Source organism: Gallus gallus, chromosome 6 (genome assembly GCF_016699485.2).
Source record: "Gallus gallus isolate bGalGal1 chromosome 6, bGalGal1.mat.broiler.GRCg7b, whole genome shotgun sequence".
Classification (NCBI taxonomy): Eukaryota; Metazoa; Chordata; class Aves; order Galliformes; family Phasianidae; genus Gallus; species Gallus gallus.
Genome location: NC_052537.1, coordinates 33,879,220 through 33,896,227, shown reverse-complemented (window position 1 = coordinate 33,896,227; position 17,008 = coordinate 33,879,220). Strand labels below are relative to the sequence as shown.

Below are 17,008 nucleotides of genomic sequence, written 5' to 3'. Positions count from 1 at the left end.
TAAGTGAAGTTCTGCCCCGCGACGCTTTCATCCATTTTCTGCAGACTTGGGTGGCAGAGCCGTGTGTGGGTAACTCACCGTGATTTAACTCGACAGCAGTACATCACCCACAGGATTTATCACCTGCAACCACCTGAAGAATTCTGATGGCAGAATCTCCATCAGGAGACAGAGAAAACAAAACCACCCCCTACATGTGCCACCAGTTCCCTCACGGCCGCTATGGCAGGAATTACTGGCAAGAGTCTCAAGAGCATTATAATGACAGGAAAGATGAATCCGTTCACCTTCCTTAGGAAATTTCCCTAGTTTTATACATTGTGGGCATGCTTCAGAGCATGTAGAGCGTGTGCTTTTTTTATGTTCTATCTTGCCTGGTGCTAACTGCAGGTTTCTGTAACTCCAGTTCTGCTCAGGAGGACACCGTGCCTTTCTGCAGCAACCCAAGGGCACTCGCTGCATCAACAGCCGGTGACATCTCTCCGAGTTCCCCCTCCTTCCCCATTCACTAAACATTCTGATGCTTTTTGATGTGCACAGAGAGGAAAAACAAACTAAAAATAAAATCCCAATCCCTGACTTGATGTCTCTATACTCTCTCTCATTTCGTTTACAGCTTGCACGACACTGCAGCACAAAGGCTGTGCTGCATGAGCTGAGCCCATTTGCAGCACTCCCAAGTGCTAAAGCTACAAACTATTTACTGAGATCTTTCCAGCCCAGCCTGAATGAGATCTATCAGCCACAGTGCATTAGGCAATAAGCACTGTCTGCACCCCACACATTGAAATGAAGTATGCGTTGATAACGTTACGCAGATAGTAGCTATGTTTCCCTAACTGCTAGCAGTTTAGTACTGAGTCCTAATGAAAAACATCAAATCTAACCAGCAGTATGTTAGAGGTCTCTAAACTTTAACACAATTTTTCTGGATGTGCTGATTTTGTGCTAATAAAATCTCATACTCTAATGCTTCCAGCAACAAGCATGAGGAGTGTACTATGAACCAACTTCTGCTCTTCCAGCTCTGACATAAACAGATCAAGGTTTGTAGTGCAGACCAGGCACTGCAGAATTTCTCAAATGAAGAGAAGGAAATTTTGTATCTATGAGGGAAAAAACAAACTGCTTCTGTTCCCCGTGAACTAATAACTCTCACTCAGAGGGTGGTGATGCACTGAACAGGTTGCCCAAGGAGCTGTGGATGCCCCATCCCTGCAGGCATTCAAGGCCAGGCTGGATGTGGCTCTGGGCAGCCTGGTCTGCTGGTTGGCGACCCTGCACATAGCAGGGGGTTGACACTGGATGATCACTGTGGTCCTTTTCAACCCAGGCCATTCTAGGATTCTATGATTCAATATCGTTCAGACATTCTGAATACAGGAGCAGAATACAAATGGGACTGCAAATACACGCATTCAATAGCAAACCGCATGTGACTCCTTTGTTCTTTATGTCAAGGGCTCTTCTATATAAAGTTATTCACGCACAACTAGCAAATATCAATGAACAGCCCCTCAAAGACCAGGTCCTGAAACGTCCCTTCTTCAAAGTAGCTCAAGTCATCACTCATGTTTTCACAGGTTAGCTCTCATTTAATAAAAAAAAAAAGAGAGAAAAATGAACTGAACTTGAATGAAGATCTTAACACGTATTCTACGTTAAACAAAATATTTTGCTAAAGGCATACAACTGAAGTCCTTGATGCAGGCAGGAGGTTCCTGCTTACCAGCACGTTGACGGTGCAGCTCATGCGGTTCTCTTTGTTCTCGTCGTGCATGATGGTCCTGTAGTCCAACAGCCGCTCCATCAGGCGGACAACAAGTTTGACAAAAGTTTCTCCGCTCTTAGCGAGGTATTTGTGCTTCCTGCAGTGCTCCAAGAGACTAAAAAAACAGCCAATTACACACGCCTTGTTAAGCACACATAGAAAAAACCTTGACTCAGGTGCCATTTTAAATATTGCGCACCATTAACAGATTTTAATTATTTCTAGGCTACAAAGTTCATTGTAGACTAATTGCCCTCTCTCCTGACTTCACCACAACATAAATCTCGCTGCTGATCAACACTTACATTTTGTCAAATAACACTTTGTACTGCTCATCTCCTCTGCCTCCTTCCACTTCGTGATCCAGTTTTGTGATGATCTCATTTTCAAACTATAATTAAACAAAGCAAGCGTAAATGATCAGATGGCAAATATTTCACTTTATGACTGCAGTCTCAATGGTTCACAGATTGGTTGGGTATCTCGGTGAGACGTTTTGCCACTATTTTAAAGCTTGATTGACTTTAAGAGTTTGCAGTCTTTGCTATCAGACCATCCATGATGATCTGCTGCCCTACAAGGATTTTTTGTTGAAGAAATCATTGGTCGTGTTGTTAAATGAAGCTTAAATATTTGCATTAGGTAAAACTAAATAAGGAGCTTAATGACAAGGATAAAGGGAGGGGAAATCAAGAAGGAAAAAAAAAAAACACAACAATGTCCCCTGCAATAACGACAATAGAAACAAAGGCAAAATAAGGTATCTGTGAAAGCTCCAGTAGAAATGACAGATAACACCAAAGGCTGCTCAGGCTGTTGGCTCTCTCAGCCAGCTGAACGCCCCAGCACTGCTAACATCCCATCCCTTTGTAGCATACAGGTATTGACCCTACCATGGCATGACTCAATAAACCCATTAATAAGGCACTGCAGAGCAGGAAGGATCTGTTTCAAACAACTTAAGAGTAAATATTCTGATTAGGGAAATAACACAAAGCAAGCATTAGAACACATTTCAAATGCAATCTGGGTAATTCATAGTTTTAATGACTACAGAGGATTTTACTGCTCCTGCTTTTTTTGCTAGGGCTCAGATTAGGAATGAATTCAAACTATGAGCAGAGGAAGGAACACTCTAGGTCTGCTGCTATGTGACAAGTCGATCTCGTCATCTAATTCCTATCTCTGCAGTAAATAAGCACGGACATCCACATCAGCAGTGATTCAACTTATTGCCAAGAAACCTCAGCACAAGAGCCAGGGTGAAAAGAAGATCCTCCTGCAGGTGACTGTGACCCCATTAGTAAGAGCAGGGACGTATCGACAGAGCTGTTGGCTTCAGGTTTTTCACTGTCACTTGCTTCAGCAGTACCTGACTATTCAGAGGAGAAGCAAAGGACCACCTGTGCAAGAACAAAGTGTACTAACATTCTGGTAAATGTCAAGAGATGTACTTTGCATCTCCAGTTAATATTAACAGCATATCATGTGCAAATGAAAACAGAACAGACTGCCTAGCACGACAGCCTTCCAAGCTAGACATGCAATACGACAACTCCAGCCACGAGCTTTCCTTCCCTGCGTCACAGGTCCCCAGTACCCTAATAGCATTTCTTGTTCTTTATAAACTGTTTCCACCTCGTAGGACATCTGCGTTATAGTGACAAGAGTCCTAGCTCCTCTGCTAAAGCTACTTCCCACTTCCCATCAGAATGGGGCTTTCTATAACTGAGAACACAGGCTTCTGCTGCAAGTCTGAAGGTAAAATTTGACTTTTCTTTCACCAGGAACACCAGCAAGGATGCAACAATGGAGGTCATGTGCTGAAGATTTAGCTGAAATCTATGCTGAAAGATAAAATCAAAACCCACGAACCAGGAGGAAAAATCTCTATGGAGCATCCTGCCAGCCCAGCAGTCTCTGCAGAGGGCTGGTAACTGGCACCAGGGCAGGGGACCACTGCCCCAAAGTACCCCAGCTGGCAGGGCACAGAGAGCCTGAGCCTTGCTCCTAGCCATGATGCACCAAGCAGGATGACAAGTATGGCATCCCAGGGTGCTGCTGCCCCAGCCACTGTACAAACAGCAACCAAAGGGCAGCAGAGACAGCAGGGGATGGGTATTTTCCACAGGGTCAGCCCCAAGGGGAGCTGGGGAAGATGAGCTGTTATCTGCAGCCAGCAGCTGGGCTTGGGTTGGTTTGGCTTTAAAGATGCAGCATTTTTCTAGCCCACAATGCAAAGTTCTGCTGGCGTATTTATTTCAGCAAGGAGTGTGAGATCACAGATCCCTTGCCAAAAGACTTGTGTCACGATGAATCTCTGACGACAAGAGAGCGTTTTTATACCACCTTAATTTATATCACTGTGAGGAGGTGTAGCTCCGTCCACTGCCGGCCCTTTTGCCAACACACCGCATTCTGTGCTCTGCCCACGCAGCCCTTCCTCTGCCAGCAGAGGTTATCATAATGTCTCTGTCAAATACCAAGCAGACGCTTGACCTTAGCTCTGCCACAGTGTCTTGGTCCTGAAACAACTGCTGCATGCACATGGCGAGGTAACTGCAAGCAGAACAGGACAAAGATTGCAGCACTGGGGGTGAGGAGCAGCATCACAACCCCAGGGCCGGAGGTGTCTGCACGCCCTCCTGCAGGGTCCTGCTCTGCTCAAGGCCCAGCAGCTGGGAACATAGGAACATGCACTCTCTGGTCAAGCTGAGACTGCATACAAAATGCAATGGAGATGCTTCCGCCTGGCTAAGACAAATCATTTTTAGGCAGAACTGTACGCTGGTATATAGGGTTTGACTGTTTATATGACTCCAAAGAACTGCAAAACACAGCTCTTTACTAGGACAAATCATTCTCTGAACACCTTACCAGGCTCCGTAGTAGTTTGGGTACTATTACTGTACTGTGGAAACCCACAGTCAGATCATGACGCTTCTTGTCTCCATTTCAAACCCTCCACAGTTTTCTCATCATCAGCATCACCAACGTTCAGGGCCTCCTATCTTCACAGCCCACCCCAGAGTTTTCATCCTCCACATTTGAGCCGGGAAATTTATTTTTCCATTCCACGTGGCAGCCTGCCAGAATTGTCTTAAGAACAGAGAAATAAAAATCTCTGCTGTGAGTTCAATGACTATGAGCTATCATGATGAGTAACTACAGAAAACGTCCTGCTCACCTACTGCTCAGTGCAAACCTGGGATACATGCACGTTGTTAGCCTAATTCAGCCTAACTGTGAGCTGTCAGGAAATCCTACCTAGAGACTTTGTTGTGTATATGGAGATAAAGTCAACTAAGTACCCAAACAACAGATATTCTACCTTAAACAATTTTTCATATTATTCTTGACTCTCTTGGAGACAAAAAACTAAAGCCTCAGGTTAAATAATATCAAAGGTGCTCTCTATACCCCAAATCATCCACAAAAAAACTCACGGGAATGCTGACTGGGACAGATCTCAAAGGTCATTTAGTCCAAACTCCCAGGTGATGCAAAATCATTTCCAACACAGAGCAGGCCAACTGTAACTCAGCCAAGTCCTGAAGATCTCCTTGGATGGCTGATTACACAGCCTCTCTGGGTAACCTGTTCCACTGTTACACTACTTTATTTGTGAAGGAATGAATGGAAAGTGAAGTGAAATAAGGTTTTTAATACCATGAATCCATAATTCAAAAAAATGACAGGAAAATGAGAAAAGGAAGAATAATGCAATCCACCTCCTCTAAGAGGCAACCCCAAGCTGAAACATGTTCCCACAGTAAAAGGATGTGTCAAATAAAAGAGTGAGGCAATGCGACAATGAAACAGAGAAGTCACAAAATTCATGTTCTCTAATGAGACCAGAATGAAATTGACTTTCCATACCAATGTGAAAAATGACACTTGCTGCCAGCAGGAGCCCTGTAGGTGATGTATTTTTTAGGGAGAGATTACTCATATGAAGAAGAGCAATTACATTTGTCACACAGGACCCTGACTATTCTTCTGATATCAGTTTTAGTTAAATCTCTGTAAATCTGGGCTTTGTTGGGCCAGCCCTCTTGGGTTGAACTGAGCTGTGGCATTTTGAGGTTTTTAAGGGAATGGACCATTAACAACATTCCCTTGCTCTATGATCATTCCTCACACCTATCAAGAAGATGACGTGGCTCAGATCACTCAACCCAGATGACTGAATGTTGTTTAACACAGTCAGGATTCCTTCTCTCCACAAAAGAACATTTCATGGGCACACAGCACAGTTCGTACAGCTATGGTCTTCCACAACAGGGAAAGAATGGGGCCATGGAGTCAAACGAGCACGTGGCTCTGGGATGCTGCATTAAAATTAAAATTAAAATCGTAAAAAAATTACGATTAAAAAATCTCCAACTTCCCTACTTCCCTTTTTTTTTTTTTTTTTGCTTTAAATGTATAAGCATATAAAGTAACACAAGCTAGGACTGCAATTATAACAAAGGAATTTACTGTGAATCCTAGAATCATAGAATGGCCTGGGTTGAAAAGGACCACAATGCTCATTGAGTTCCAACCCCCTGCTATGTGCAGGGTCGCCAACCAGCAGACCAGGCTGCCCAGAGCCACATCCAGCCTGGCCTTGAATGCCTGCAGGGATGGGGCATCCACAGCCTCCTTGGGCAACTTGTTCCAGTGAAGAAGCACCATATTTTCCATGTTCCTGCTACAGCCAGTGACACTTGCTGAGGTTCCTTCTGGAGACTGAGAGGATACCTCTAGCACTATCAATGAGCTAGATTCATATCTTTCTGTTGGCAGCGAAAGCTTGAGGGGTGATGCTAGGAAGATTACAGGAAATTATTATCAACTTTTCCTTGCAGCTGATCGAGATCTCAGCTTCCCTTTAGGATGTGCATGTGAACTTTAGCATAGAGTATATCCACTGCTTCATCTGTCTGTTACAATCTCTCATACTGAGAAAACAGTGGTTACAAATCAATGTAAGCTATCAAGCATCTTCAAGTGTCTGCTCAACTAATCACTTTGGGTTTAGGTTTACCTATAGTGTAGGCAGGCTATAACTGCAGCACTGGCTGACAATTTAATCTAGCTGTAGATGAGGAGGTCTTTCAATCCGCCAAGCTGCTATAAATTTGTTTAGATACGAGATAATAATGAATTTGCCATGTACGATTCAAGGGACAGATAGCACCACTGGAAATTAGTCCTAGTGAAGAAATAACACAAAGATCCTGTGAAACTTTGTTAAAAGGCCATTACAAAGGCTGTGGCAATTCCCAGCAGTTTTATCTGTTTCGTTTCCTCTTTTCCCAGAGCATCCTGGTCAACAAACAGGTCCAGTGGCCATTTAATACGAAGTGATTTGGGATGCTTCTGGACTCACTGCATCAGATTTTTCCCTTGCTCTTAGGTGAGGTGAGGGAAGAATACCAATATTCTGAAAGACCAGAAAATAAATAAAACTTAAACATTTACACTTCAATCACTTCTGTTCTGCCCTCAAATCTATAGCATGGAGAGGCGAAGGCTAACACAGGGTTCAGAGCTTGTAAAAAAGACCTAAAAGGGAACTACAGGTTGTAAAATGTGATAGATACTTGAGCAAACCAGCTAACTAAGAAGAATTATATCAATTTGAAACTCATTGATAACCAACAAGAAATTACAGAGCAAATTAAAATGCTGGTATCGCTGCCTCGATGACACGAGGATTTATTGTTAAATGCTGGAAATGAATTAAAAGGGTTTTCCCCTCATCCCATCTTTCCTCATTTAATTCTCTTCACAACAGAACATTAGCTCGAGGTACTTTAGATGCAGCCATAGTTTTATTTTAGCAATCATCTGTATTATGCATTCATTGATTATGCATTTCTATATGATTTTGCATTATGCAGTCATTCATTATGCATTTCTCTATCATTTTTCTATCTTTTTGGCAATGGCTCTATTATGCTAAGTGGCTTTCCAATTTGTATAAAATGGAGCAGATGTGTTGTTCTGGTTTTGGGGCGCTTTCCTCAGACCATTACTTTTACACAGCTCCTTATTCTTACAGCATAAGAACACAAGCTGTATCTTGCATGCTTATAACTCTGATGCTAACACCACTGGACACTTTGACAATCCTCCTTAATAATGCTGCTCAGCCTGAAAACTAGACATATGGGACTTGTAACTTCTGCATGTTCACTACTGCAGAGTGGGGGGGTTATTTTGGAGGTGAGGGCTGTTCCTTCTTCGTTATTAGATGAGACGTGTCATAACGTTGGAGAATAAAGACCAGAGAAGCACTTCAGACTTAACCCCTTACCTTATTAGTTATTTTTTGTCTCTTAAAATAATTACTTCTGCTAATTTATACACATCAGAACAACAAAAAGTAATCATATTGTGATGCTGTGCTATGAGATAGGCAGAGCCTGTCAAACGTCTCCCTTTGCCAAAGAAGCATCTCCTCCTGCCTCCTACTTTCTCCATGGCATGCTTTGTACCACATCCTACACTAGCACCTCTCCATGAACTGGATCAGCTCAAAAATAAGCAGAATTCAATCAGCCACGACGGGTTTATAAAAGGCAAGTCAAAGTTTTGGGTAGGCAAACAAACCGGAACGTTCATAAGAAATGGAACTAGAGGAAGCGACAGATGGAAGGAACAGGCTGCCAAAGCAAGAGGTTGGGGCTTTTAATGCTTCAAATTCCACACTTCAGTGGAATGACTGTTCCATGACAAACCTCCTCCCCTGCTGTCACCACGGGATCCATCACGCTCACCTGACCAGGACTTGAACAATCAAAGCAACATTCTTTCATGCCTTCTGTGGCTCTGACATATTCCCTTTGATCTGGAGCGCTTACTGGTAAAACAAGCAAAGGGGAAATAGCAGAGTGGAGAAGGAGACATTTTCTTCTATAGGAAAGCTTCAATCTCACACAGACTTTAGTATCAGATTCGCGCTTTGAGGTAGAGGCTACTTTGAAGCCTATATAATGCTTCAAAGCACCATAAAAGGGAAAGGACAAAGATGGGTAACTCCAGCTTTTAATTCAGTCGGCCTTTAATTTAGAGGAATTTATCTTCTGCTTCTTCTCAGGGCTATATATAGTGGAAGAGCAAAATCCCCATTCTGCCTGTTACTGGTTTTACCAATTCGTACAGAAATTAAAACAGCCATGGGGAAAGCTGTCTGCTCAAAGCACAAGCCATCACGGCATCATAGAAGTTCTGCAAATTCCTCCCACACACATCATGAGGTTTGCACATCTGCTGGAGAAGTGGAGCCAATTTAAACCCTTGCTGATGTGACTAATAAGGTTAGATAATTGGATTTCTGGCAGATTAGTTTAACAGCAGCCAACCATTTGGTTTTGAACTTCTCTTTAAAAGCAAGACTAGGCAGTAATAATTGGTAGTTGCACATACGTACCAAAATGCTGTATGTTACACTGGCAGATTAAGTATGAAAACTTGCCTAGGTACCGGTAATATTTAAATTACTTCATATCTATTTCCATCATTTAGAAGACATCAAACGCTACTGTTGATAAACAAGTTATTTGTTTGGACCAGTTCCAGTCATACCTCAACCTCCATATGGCTGCAGCCAACTTGGATTGACACCGGCCTGCGATGCTCACAGTTCCAAACCTTTACGCCTTACCAGGGTCTGTAAGTGGATGCTATAGGGAACCTGCCAGGCAGACAACTCTTACGGGGTTTATATGGCATTTTGAACACATCCTCTGCTGGCTGCATGCAGATGGCTCAGAGACATCAGATGAGGTCTGATAGTGAATGGGGCTGCCAAGTTACACCTAACGAGAAGACTGAAGGACCAAATGCCTTTTCTGCCTCACAGATAAGGTCAGCCCCCCAGTCCTTGTTTGGAGAAGCAATGAGGAAGTAAGAGGTGACCCAGTGGCAGTGCACCAGGGATGACTGCCTGCAGAAAATGGATGTATGCAAGCCTACGAGAGCTGAAAGGGTGCACGCCTGAGGACAAAGGAAATTGCTGGTGATCTTCATTCCCAAAACACCCATCTCAGAGCCCCAGCATGCATATAACTACATTATCTGCAAAATTATAAATGAATAGATTGATTATTCCATTTGACATAACGGTTCACTCCAAATGCAGTAAAAAAAGGTTTAATACTGCTGTACCTGTCACATCAATGTTACATCCATAAAGAAAGCAGCAGTACTGACACAAGAAATACAAGTTTGACTATCTACAATCCAGGACATCTCTGACTTTAGCACCAGACATTTTTCTTCTCAACAGGCAAAAAAAAAAATTGTGTGAAACATTTAAGATGCTCATTTCTTAAAATCACCCAAATATTCCACACAGAGCTGGTTTTCTTCCATCAAGAAAACACAGGGCCATAAATTTAGCTATAAAGTTACCCTCAGATTATTCATGATCCGTATAATTGTACAAATAAAAAACGACAAGTAACAAAGAGAACGTCTGACAGGAAACAGTTTAAATGGCATCCCAGCGAGCATTTCAATCTTTACAGTATCATCAGAGTCAAACATAAGAAAGAATGATTATGCAGTAATTGGATGGATCCAAAATACAGTTCACAACCTTTCCATACAGCACCCAGCGCAAAACAAATCAAAGTAATAAAGCTGATGCAATTTCCCCATGTTTAAATCTCTTCACGCAGGCATTCATTTATTTTGGCTACAGATTAAGAGCTGGTTATGAATAACAGCTCACTAAAAAAAATATATATATATATATACAGAAAAAGATAAGACTTCCCATCCAGGAAAGAAAAATGGTAAGAGAAGGGAAAAAAGAAAAGTAAGCAACACATCAAACTGTATTGCAAAGTTTTCAAAGTCATATCCTGAATGGACAGAAATTTCACCGTGTAAAGTAGCCACACTGCTTCATGTTACAAAACTACGTGGCTTAACTAGTTTTACACTCCATGTATAAGTTCAAGTTTCAAGAGAAAGAAGGTAAAATGAAGAATCTCAAGAAACTCTCCTTCATCACACTTGTCTCTTAAAAGCTTCAGCTATCAGCGTGTGCTTATTCAAGGACTTCAGCATGTGAAATGAGAATACGATAAAAATACCCCACTAGTAGTTTGGATGTTGCGTTAACTACCGAGCAGGAAGATATGCTGCCACTGGTTGGTTAGCCTTTTTTCCTCTTCAAGACGATACTAACAATATGGTTAATAGAATCAAAATTGCACGATACTAGAGATGATGAATTTGCACACATTATAGTTTCTTTTGTCACATTATCAGGCTTCTCTTCACGTCCAACTCAACTCAGAAGCAAACTCCTTTCCTAAGTCACAGTGAAAATTTAAGACATCTGTCTTTGCTCTCCTGCTGTATCATAAAGAAAGGTTTCATTTACCTCATGCAAATTTTGCCTTCAGTGAGAATTTAAAACCTTCAGATTAAAATTCTATAGCCAGAGTTATAGAAAATAAACAAATCCATAATTATAGTTTTCTTCCAAAACAAATAACGAAGCAACAAAAATTCATATGTTTTTGTCAACGAACAGCTAAATCTGCCTTACGCCTTCAAGTAGTTGTTGCTTACTGCTTACCATCTGGAAGCTTCTGGTGGAATGAAATTCACACTGCATCATATCAAAGAAGATGGGGATCGTAGCTTTTCGAAGCTCTGTTTCGGGGATAAGTGTCATTTCCAAGATAGGTCCCACCATTTCTGGGATGAACTTGATTTTATGCTGACCTTTAAAGAGAAAAAAAACACATTTCAGAGCTAATGAATGGCCACTGACTTGGTAGAAGATAATTGTTCTAAAAGCCATAGCCATAAATTGTCATACAGTTCCAATGCAAGACAGTAGTTCTCAAGATCAGACTTTGCTGAAATATGTATTGTAATTTACTTCCCAAGAGGTTAAGTATGTGATATTATAAACCCAAACCAATGAAGAGTCGCTCAACCAATAATCAAGCTGAAAGCTGCTGCGTTTTCCACAAATCACCCCCGCTTACACATGTATTAAACTTCAGGGTTTTCTTTAAATATACCTTACAGATAGAAGAGAAGGCAGCTAAAAGGCACATCACTTGTATTAACTTATTTAGACTTCTGCATCTTCCACAGCGTACAAAATGTTCCTTGTGTCACTCTATCAAAATGTCACCACGAGTGCATGCTTACACAGCCCCGAGACATGAAGCTACATCTTAGCTTAGCTGACAATATGTCTCCTTTCTCCAGGAGTCGATCTGACTTGCTAACTTTATTTCAGGTTTACCTTCCCAACAGAAAAGCACACCTCCCCCCGTGCTCTCTGCTATGTGCTCTGCACACAGAGCGGAAAGGAACCCTTAACAGCAACACAAAGCCTAATAAATACTGGACTCGTTAAGAACACGTAGTTCCTGTTCTTTTGTTGGATGAAGTGTAGAGGATGGAGATTATACATTCTGCAAATGACCTACTCAGCTCCACCACGGAGAGATGCCTGTGCAGGGCAGCGTAAGGGCACTGGGGAGCTCTAAGCACACAACTCAATGGTGGAAGTTCAGAAAACACAAAGGTTCCAACCAGGACTTCGTAAAAGCCAAACAGTGGGTATTTGTTTTCTCTCAGCTGTGGCAGATGACAACTACCTAAATCAGAGCAGCAGGAGTAGGTTTATTCTAACAGAAAACGCAAAGATTCCTGTATGGAAGACATTAGAAGTCCAATACCTTAAAGCACTGCGGTGAACCTGGAACATTATGGAGCTCATTTGGTTTTGTAATAGTAATAATACTAAGAGTAGAAATTCACACTGCTCGGTGTACCTTGCAGGGCATCCAAGTTTCAGTGGGTGAAGTTTCTTACAAAGAAGAGGTCAATGGCTGCAGGCAACAGAGTGCTTTGGGAACACACTGCTGGTGGGCTGGGCTGCTTAGAGCTGAGCTAACTGCAGGAGCCCTCAGCCCCCCCAGCTTTAACACTCTTGTTTCTCACTGCAGCTTATCAGTGGTGCACAACACAAACACATCTTAATTCATTCAGATTCCATTGCATTACACTGGCATGGCAGTTACTGTGGAAGTATTCAATTAGCAGTTTCACTTTTGACCAGAAGTAACATAAATCTGAACAAATGTAATCAAGAAAAAATCCTTTAAAGATAAAACACACTGCTGCCTATTTTTTTTAAAGAGAGATAATTTATGTTACTTGATTTGGCAAACTTCAGAATCCCATTAGCATTAGCAATGCTATTAGGGGGAAGGAACACTGAACCAAAATCACTACGCTGTGTGATGCTCCAATGCTGGCTGCTGGTCAGGAGCAGCAGTATGAGCAGTGCAGCCCTCTCTGCCTCCCTTACAAGCAGTATTACACTCAGCATCCCAGGTGCCAGTTTTCTTGTATTATGCCTGAGAAACGTCAGAGCTGATACTTCAGAAAACAAATGATAGTGACAGAAGTTATTTGTCAGGCACAAATCCAACGTCCCGCGGTTCTCCGTGGGCCACAGTGGTTTTCCAGTGCTACACATGTAGGGACCCCGCTCAGAAAAGTAACAAACGTCCGCTGAAACTGAGACGTGAAAAATGGAGAATTTCCAAAGGATTATTATTCTTTTTCATCTCTGACTCCCCCTTTTCCTCTTCTGAAGTGAAATGCACAGTTCCCCCATCAAAAACAAAGTGATTGAGCAGCACAGCACAGACCTGAATGGAGATCACAGCCCCCGTATGCTGAAGCACCCACAGGATAGGCCTGAGGGACCTTCCACTTCACACACACCTGGGCCTGAATAGGGCAGGCAGCAGCAGGCCCACAGGCCCTCTATGCCATGCAGGGCATGCAGCAGCAGGCAGTGACACCATGCTGAGTGCCTGGATGATGTGATCTCTCAGTGTGATGCTCACAGCAACAGAGCACAAACCAAAGGCTATGGTCATACTCTGGTGCCCGAGAGCCTCCACTGCAGCTGCATGTCACACACAGCCCTTTCTGACAAACAACCAAGCCACGAATTCTCCCTTTTTTCCCACCCCCCTCAGAAACACGGGAGATCCCACACAGAGATTTAATATATGACAAATCTGGAAGAAAACTGCGGCCTCTCTTCCAAAAGACGAACTGCACATCTGTTTTAAAAGCTGCATGCAAAACCAGGATTATTTTTTTTTCTGACTACGTAACAAACTTTCCACAGTGGCTTCTGCCTTGCCACGGTGTTCTCTATGCAGACTGCTAACCCAACAGCAGTGAGCTTCACCTGAGTGAGCCAATATGCAAGTGCTTTCTTTATCTGCATGATTCTCATTTCCCAGCTTCTTCTAATCTACCTTTGGGCCACTGAGCAATTTGTTAGCAACCTCACCTCTGACTTGGGTCAGCTGTGCACACGCATAACAAATACGGAGTGTTATTTGTAATGACTCCGTTTTATATAATACTCAAAGTTCAGGTCTATTTTTAACCCTGGTCTTCCCTTCAACAACATTAACATCATTACCCAGTATATCCTTAGTGTCAGGACTATGAAGGGAGGGCTGGGCTGGTGACCAGCCCACTGCATGACGGTACCATGGGTTTACTTCACCTTCAAGACCTTCACTCTTCTACCTTCCACTAGGCTAGTTCAATAAAAGCAATGCTTTCTGGTGAGTGGTCTGGAGCACAAGGCTTAGAGTGGCTGAGGGAGATGGGATTGTTTAGTCTGGAGAAGAGAAGGCTCAGAGATGACCTTATCACTCTCTACAGCTGCCTGGAAGTTGGACTCTGCTCCCGTGTAACTAGAGATAGGATGAGAGGGAATGGCCTCAGGTTGCTCCAGGAGAGATTCAGTTTGGACATCAGGAAAAAGAGTGGTCAGGCACTGGAATGGGCTGCCTAGGGAGTGGTGGAGTCACCGACCATGGAAGTGTTCAAGAAACATGCAGATGTTGTACTGAGGGACATGGGTTAGTGGGGAATACGGTGGTAGGTGGATGGTTGGACTGGATGATCTTGGAGGTCTTTTCCACCCTCACTGATTTCTATGATTCTGACCTGTCTTTCCTTTATCAACTCTACCATCAGGACTTTTTGTTGTTGTTATTTCTTCAACATTTCCCTGTTGAAAACACTAACCATTGAAAACTGGTATATGTGACCCAGCATCAAACTCTGTTTTGTATATGCTGAATTGCACTACGTAACGCTTTCACGTGCATGCTGTTTGATTCCCTACCTTTACATTAAGACAGCCTTCTCAATGTTCCCATGATATTCATCCAGGTCTAAGGTGTCTCAGTTCTAACTAAACAGTGACACGAAATAATGTATTATTTTAAAGTTTAGGCTGTGATTTGGAAGGAAATAAGCCTGCAGATACTAATATGCATTGCTACTGATGCATGCAGGAAAATAAAAACCTCACAGCACTTTTAGAAAGCCAGCACAGCAGGGGCTCTGCATGCTGGGACTACACTCCTCCAAGCCATCCTCACTGCTACTGCATCACAGCACTCAAACCTAAAGCCTTCGTGATCAAATTGAGCAAGGTATCAGACAGGACAGCTACAGCAAGGGTTCAGTTAGAAAATCTGTCAGTCTGGATCTCTCATACAGGGCTCCCTGTTTAAACAAAATCCTTACTCCTAAGTTACATTATTTAAAGTATGTATGTACAGTTACCTATTGCTGTACTCAACTATACATGGTCCTTTTTCTTTCTTTTTTTTTTTAAGCAACCACTACTGCACCAGAATACACAGGCAAAAGCAACCTTTTAGAGTTTGTATTTTACCATCTAATTTCAGAAAACAAATTATGCTTTTAAATGTGCATCACAGCTAAAGGTCCGTCTTGTTCCCAACTGGAAAGTTTTACTTCCACAAGTATTATGTGCTAAATTTCTAAACAAAAAGTGATGAGATGATTTAAGGCTTATCCACTCCAATACATAAATCAAAACACAAAGTTATTCGTCTTTATCGAATCTTATACACAATGGCAGATAGTCATGAAAAATTATATGCTCAAGCTTATGCAAGAATTACAGCTTTCCACTGTGGATTTTGTTTCTGAGCATATATATTAATAATTTGACTAATGTAGTGAAACTTCTGAGATAAAAGTGTCAAACGCGCCACAATCAATTCCTCTGCAGTGGTAAGTCAGTATTCTTTCCTAATTGATGCTGTGACATACATGAGATTGGTGGAGAGCCAGAAGTTAAACATGATCAGCATTGACTATCTGCATCACAAAGAAGTTGAGAAAAAGAAAGGTTCTCATTATGAAAAGTACAAAGGCCTTGTTGGATGGCGGTCCTGGCTCTGATTTGCCTTTCTGCTGCAGCTTTTGTTATGGAGTGCAACAATTTACCAACTCCCTCAACGCTTAAAATTTCAGAATTAATGATCCCAGTCACTTGGGGAATGCACAGACATCAGAGCTAGAAGAGGTCACAGAGTCACCTTCCTGAGCAATAACCGTCTGTAAAGGAGAAACCAAAATTCTATCTAAAACTCTATCGTAAATACAAAGGCTTTCATGATAGCACAGAAAGAAAGGCTGAAGAAAACACTGCCCCTCCACACATAGCAGTCAATTCACAAAACACCAGTGGAAATGGTTAGCATCTCCCTGTTAATGGAAAAACGGAACTCAAAGGCAGCTAAACAGCTTGCACAAGAGCAGCCAGTGTCAGTGACAGCACTAAAAAGCACGGTGCACTCCACTGTGCCAAGGCTGAATAAAATGGCCACACGTAAGAACAGTCAGATGCGTATTTACAAACACCTCTACTTCCAGTCTGCTAAATGACGGGAAAAGTACATCAGGTTTAAAAATCCAAAGGTGCCAGAGAAAGTAGGAAAAGTAACAGACAGATATGTGACTGTAAGCATAAAGCAGTGAAGGATTTAGCTAATAACCAACAAGGAGGCTGCCAGCGTCCTGAGCTGGCTGACCCAGCATCTGTTATGGGGCTGGTACCATTACCTGCCTGTCAGTGCCCACATCAGGTGTGCATTATGCTTTCATCTGCTCTCCAGATTTGTGAAAGATGCTGCTAATAAAAAGTGAGTTCAGCTGCTCTTGGAAGGCTTTTTTCCATCATTCCAGCAGAGTGGATGATACCTCTGTGATATCAAATAATTGTGAACCCTGGTAACCCCTTCCTTTATATACGCTTATATGTTTTTCCAAGCTTCAGCGACAACAGTTCAGCTGGAGATACAAGTCAAGTGGCAAATGCATTTATTCCTGATAATTTAAGGA

The 17,008-nt window shown here is 42.4% G+C and overlaps 1 protein-coding gene across 6 annotated transcripts in view; it reads right to left on the bottom strand.

Annotated features, from left to right (window-relative positions):
• Positions 1-17,008, bottom strand: part of DOCK1 (dedicator of cytokinesis 1) — a 275,550-nt gene that overhangs the window by 60,289 nt on the left and 198,253 nt on the right. For 5 of the 6 annotated variants that reach the window (XM_046943088.1, XM_046943087.1, XM_040702563.2 and 2 more), the window contains 3 exons: positions 11,358-11,506; positions 2,077-2,162; positions 1,730-1,886 (listed from right to left, as the gene is read on the bottom strand). In XM_046943088.1, coding sequence (XP_046799044.1) covers positions 1,730-1,886; positions 2,077-2,162; positions 11,358-11,506 — 392 coding nt within the window. The remainder of the gene's footprint in view (positions 1-1,729; positions 1,887-2,076; positions 2,163-11,357; positions 11,507-17,008) is intronic. The other variant, XM_040702567.2, reaches the window with a different exon arrangement.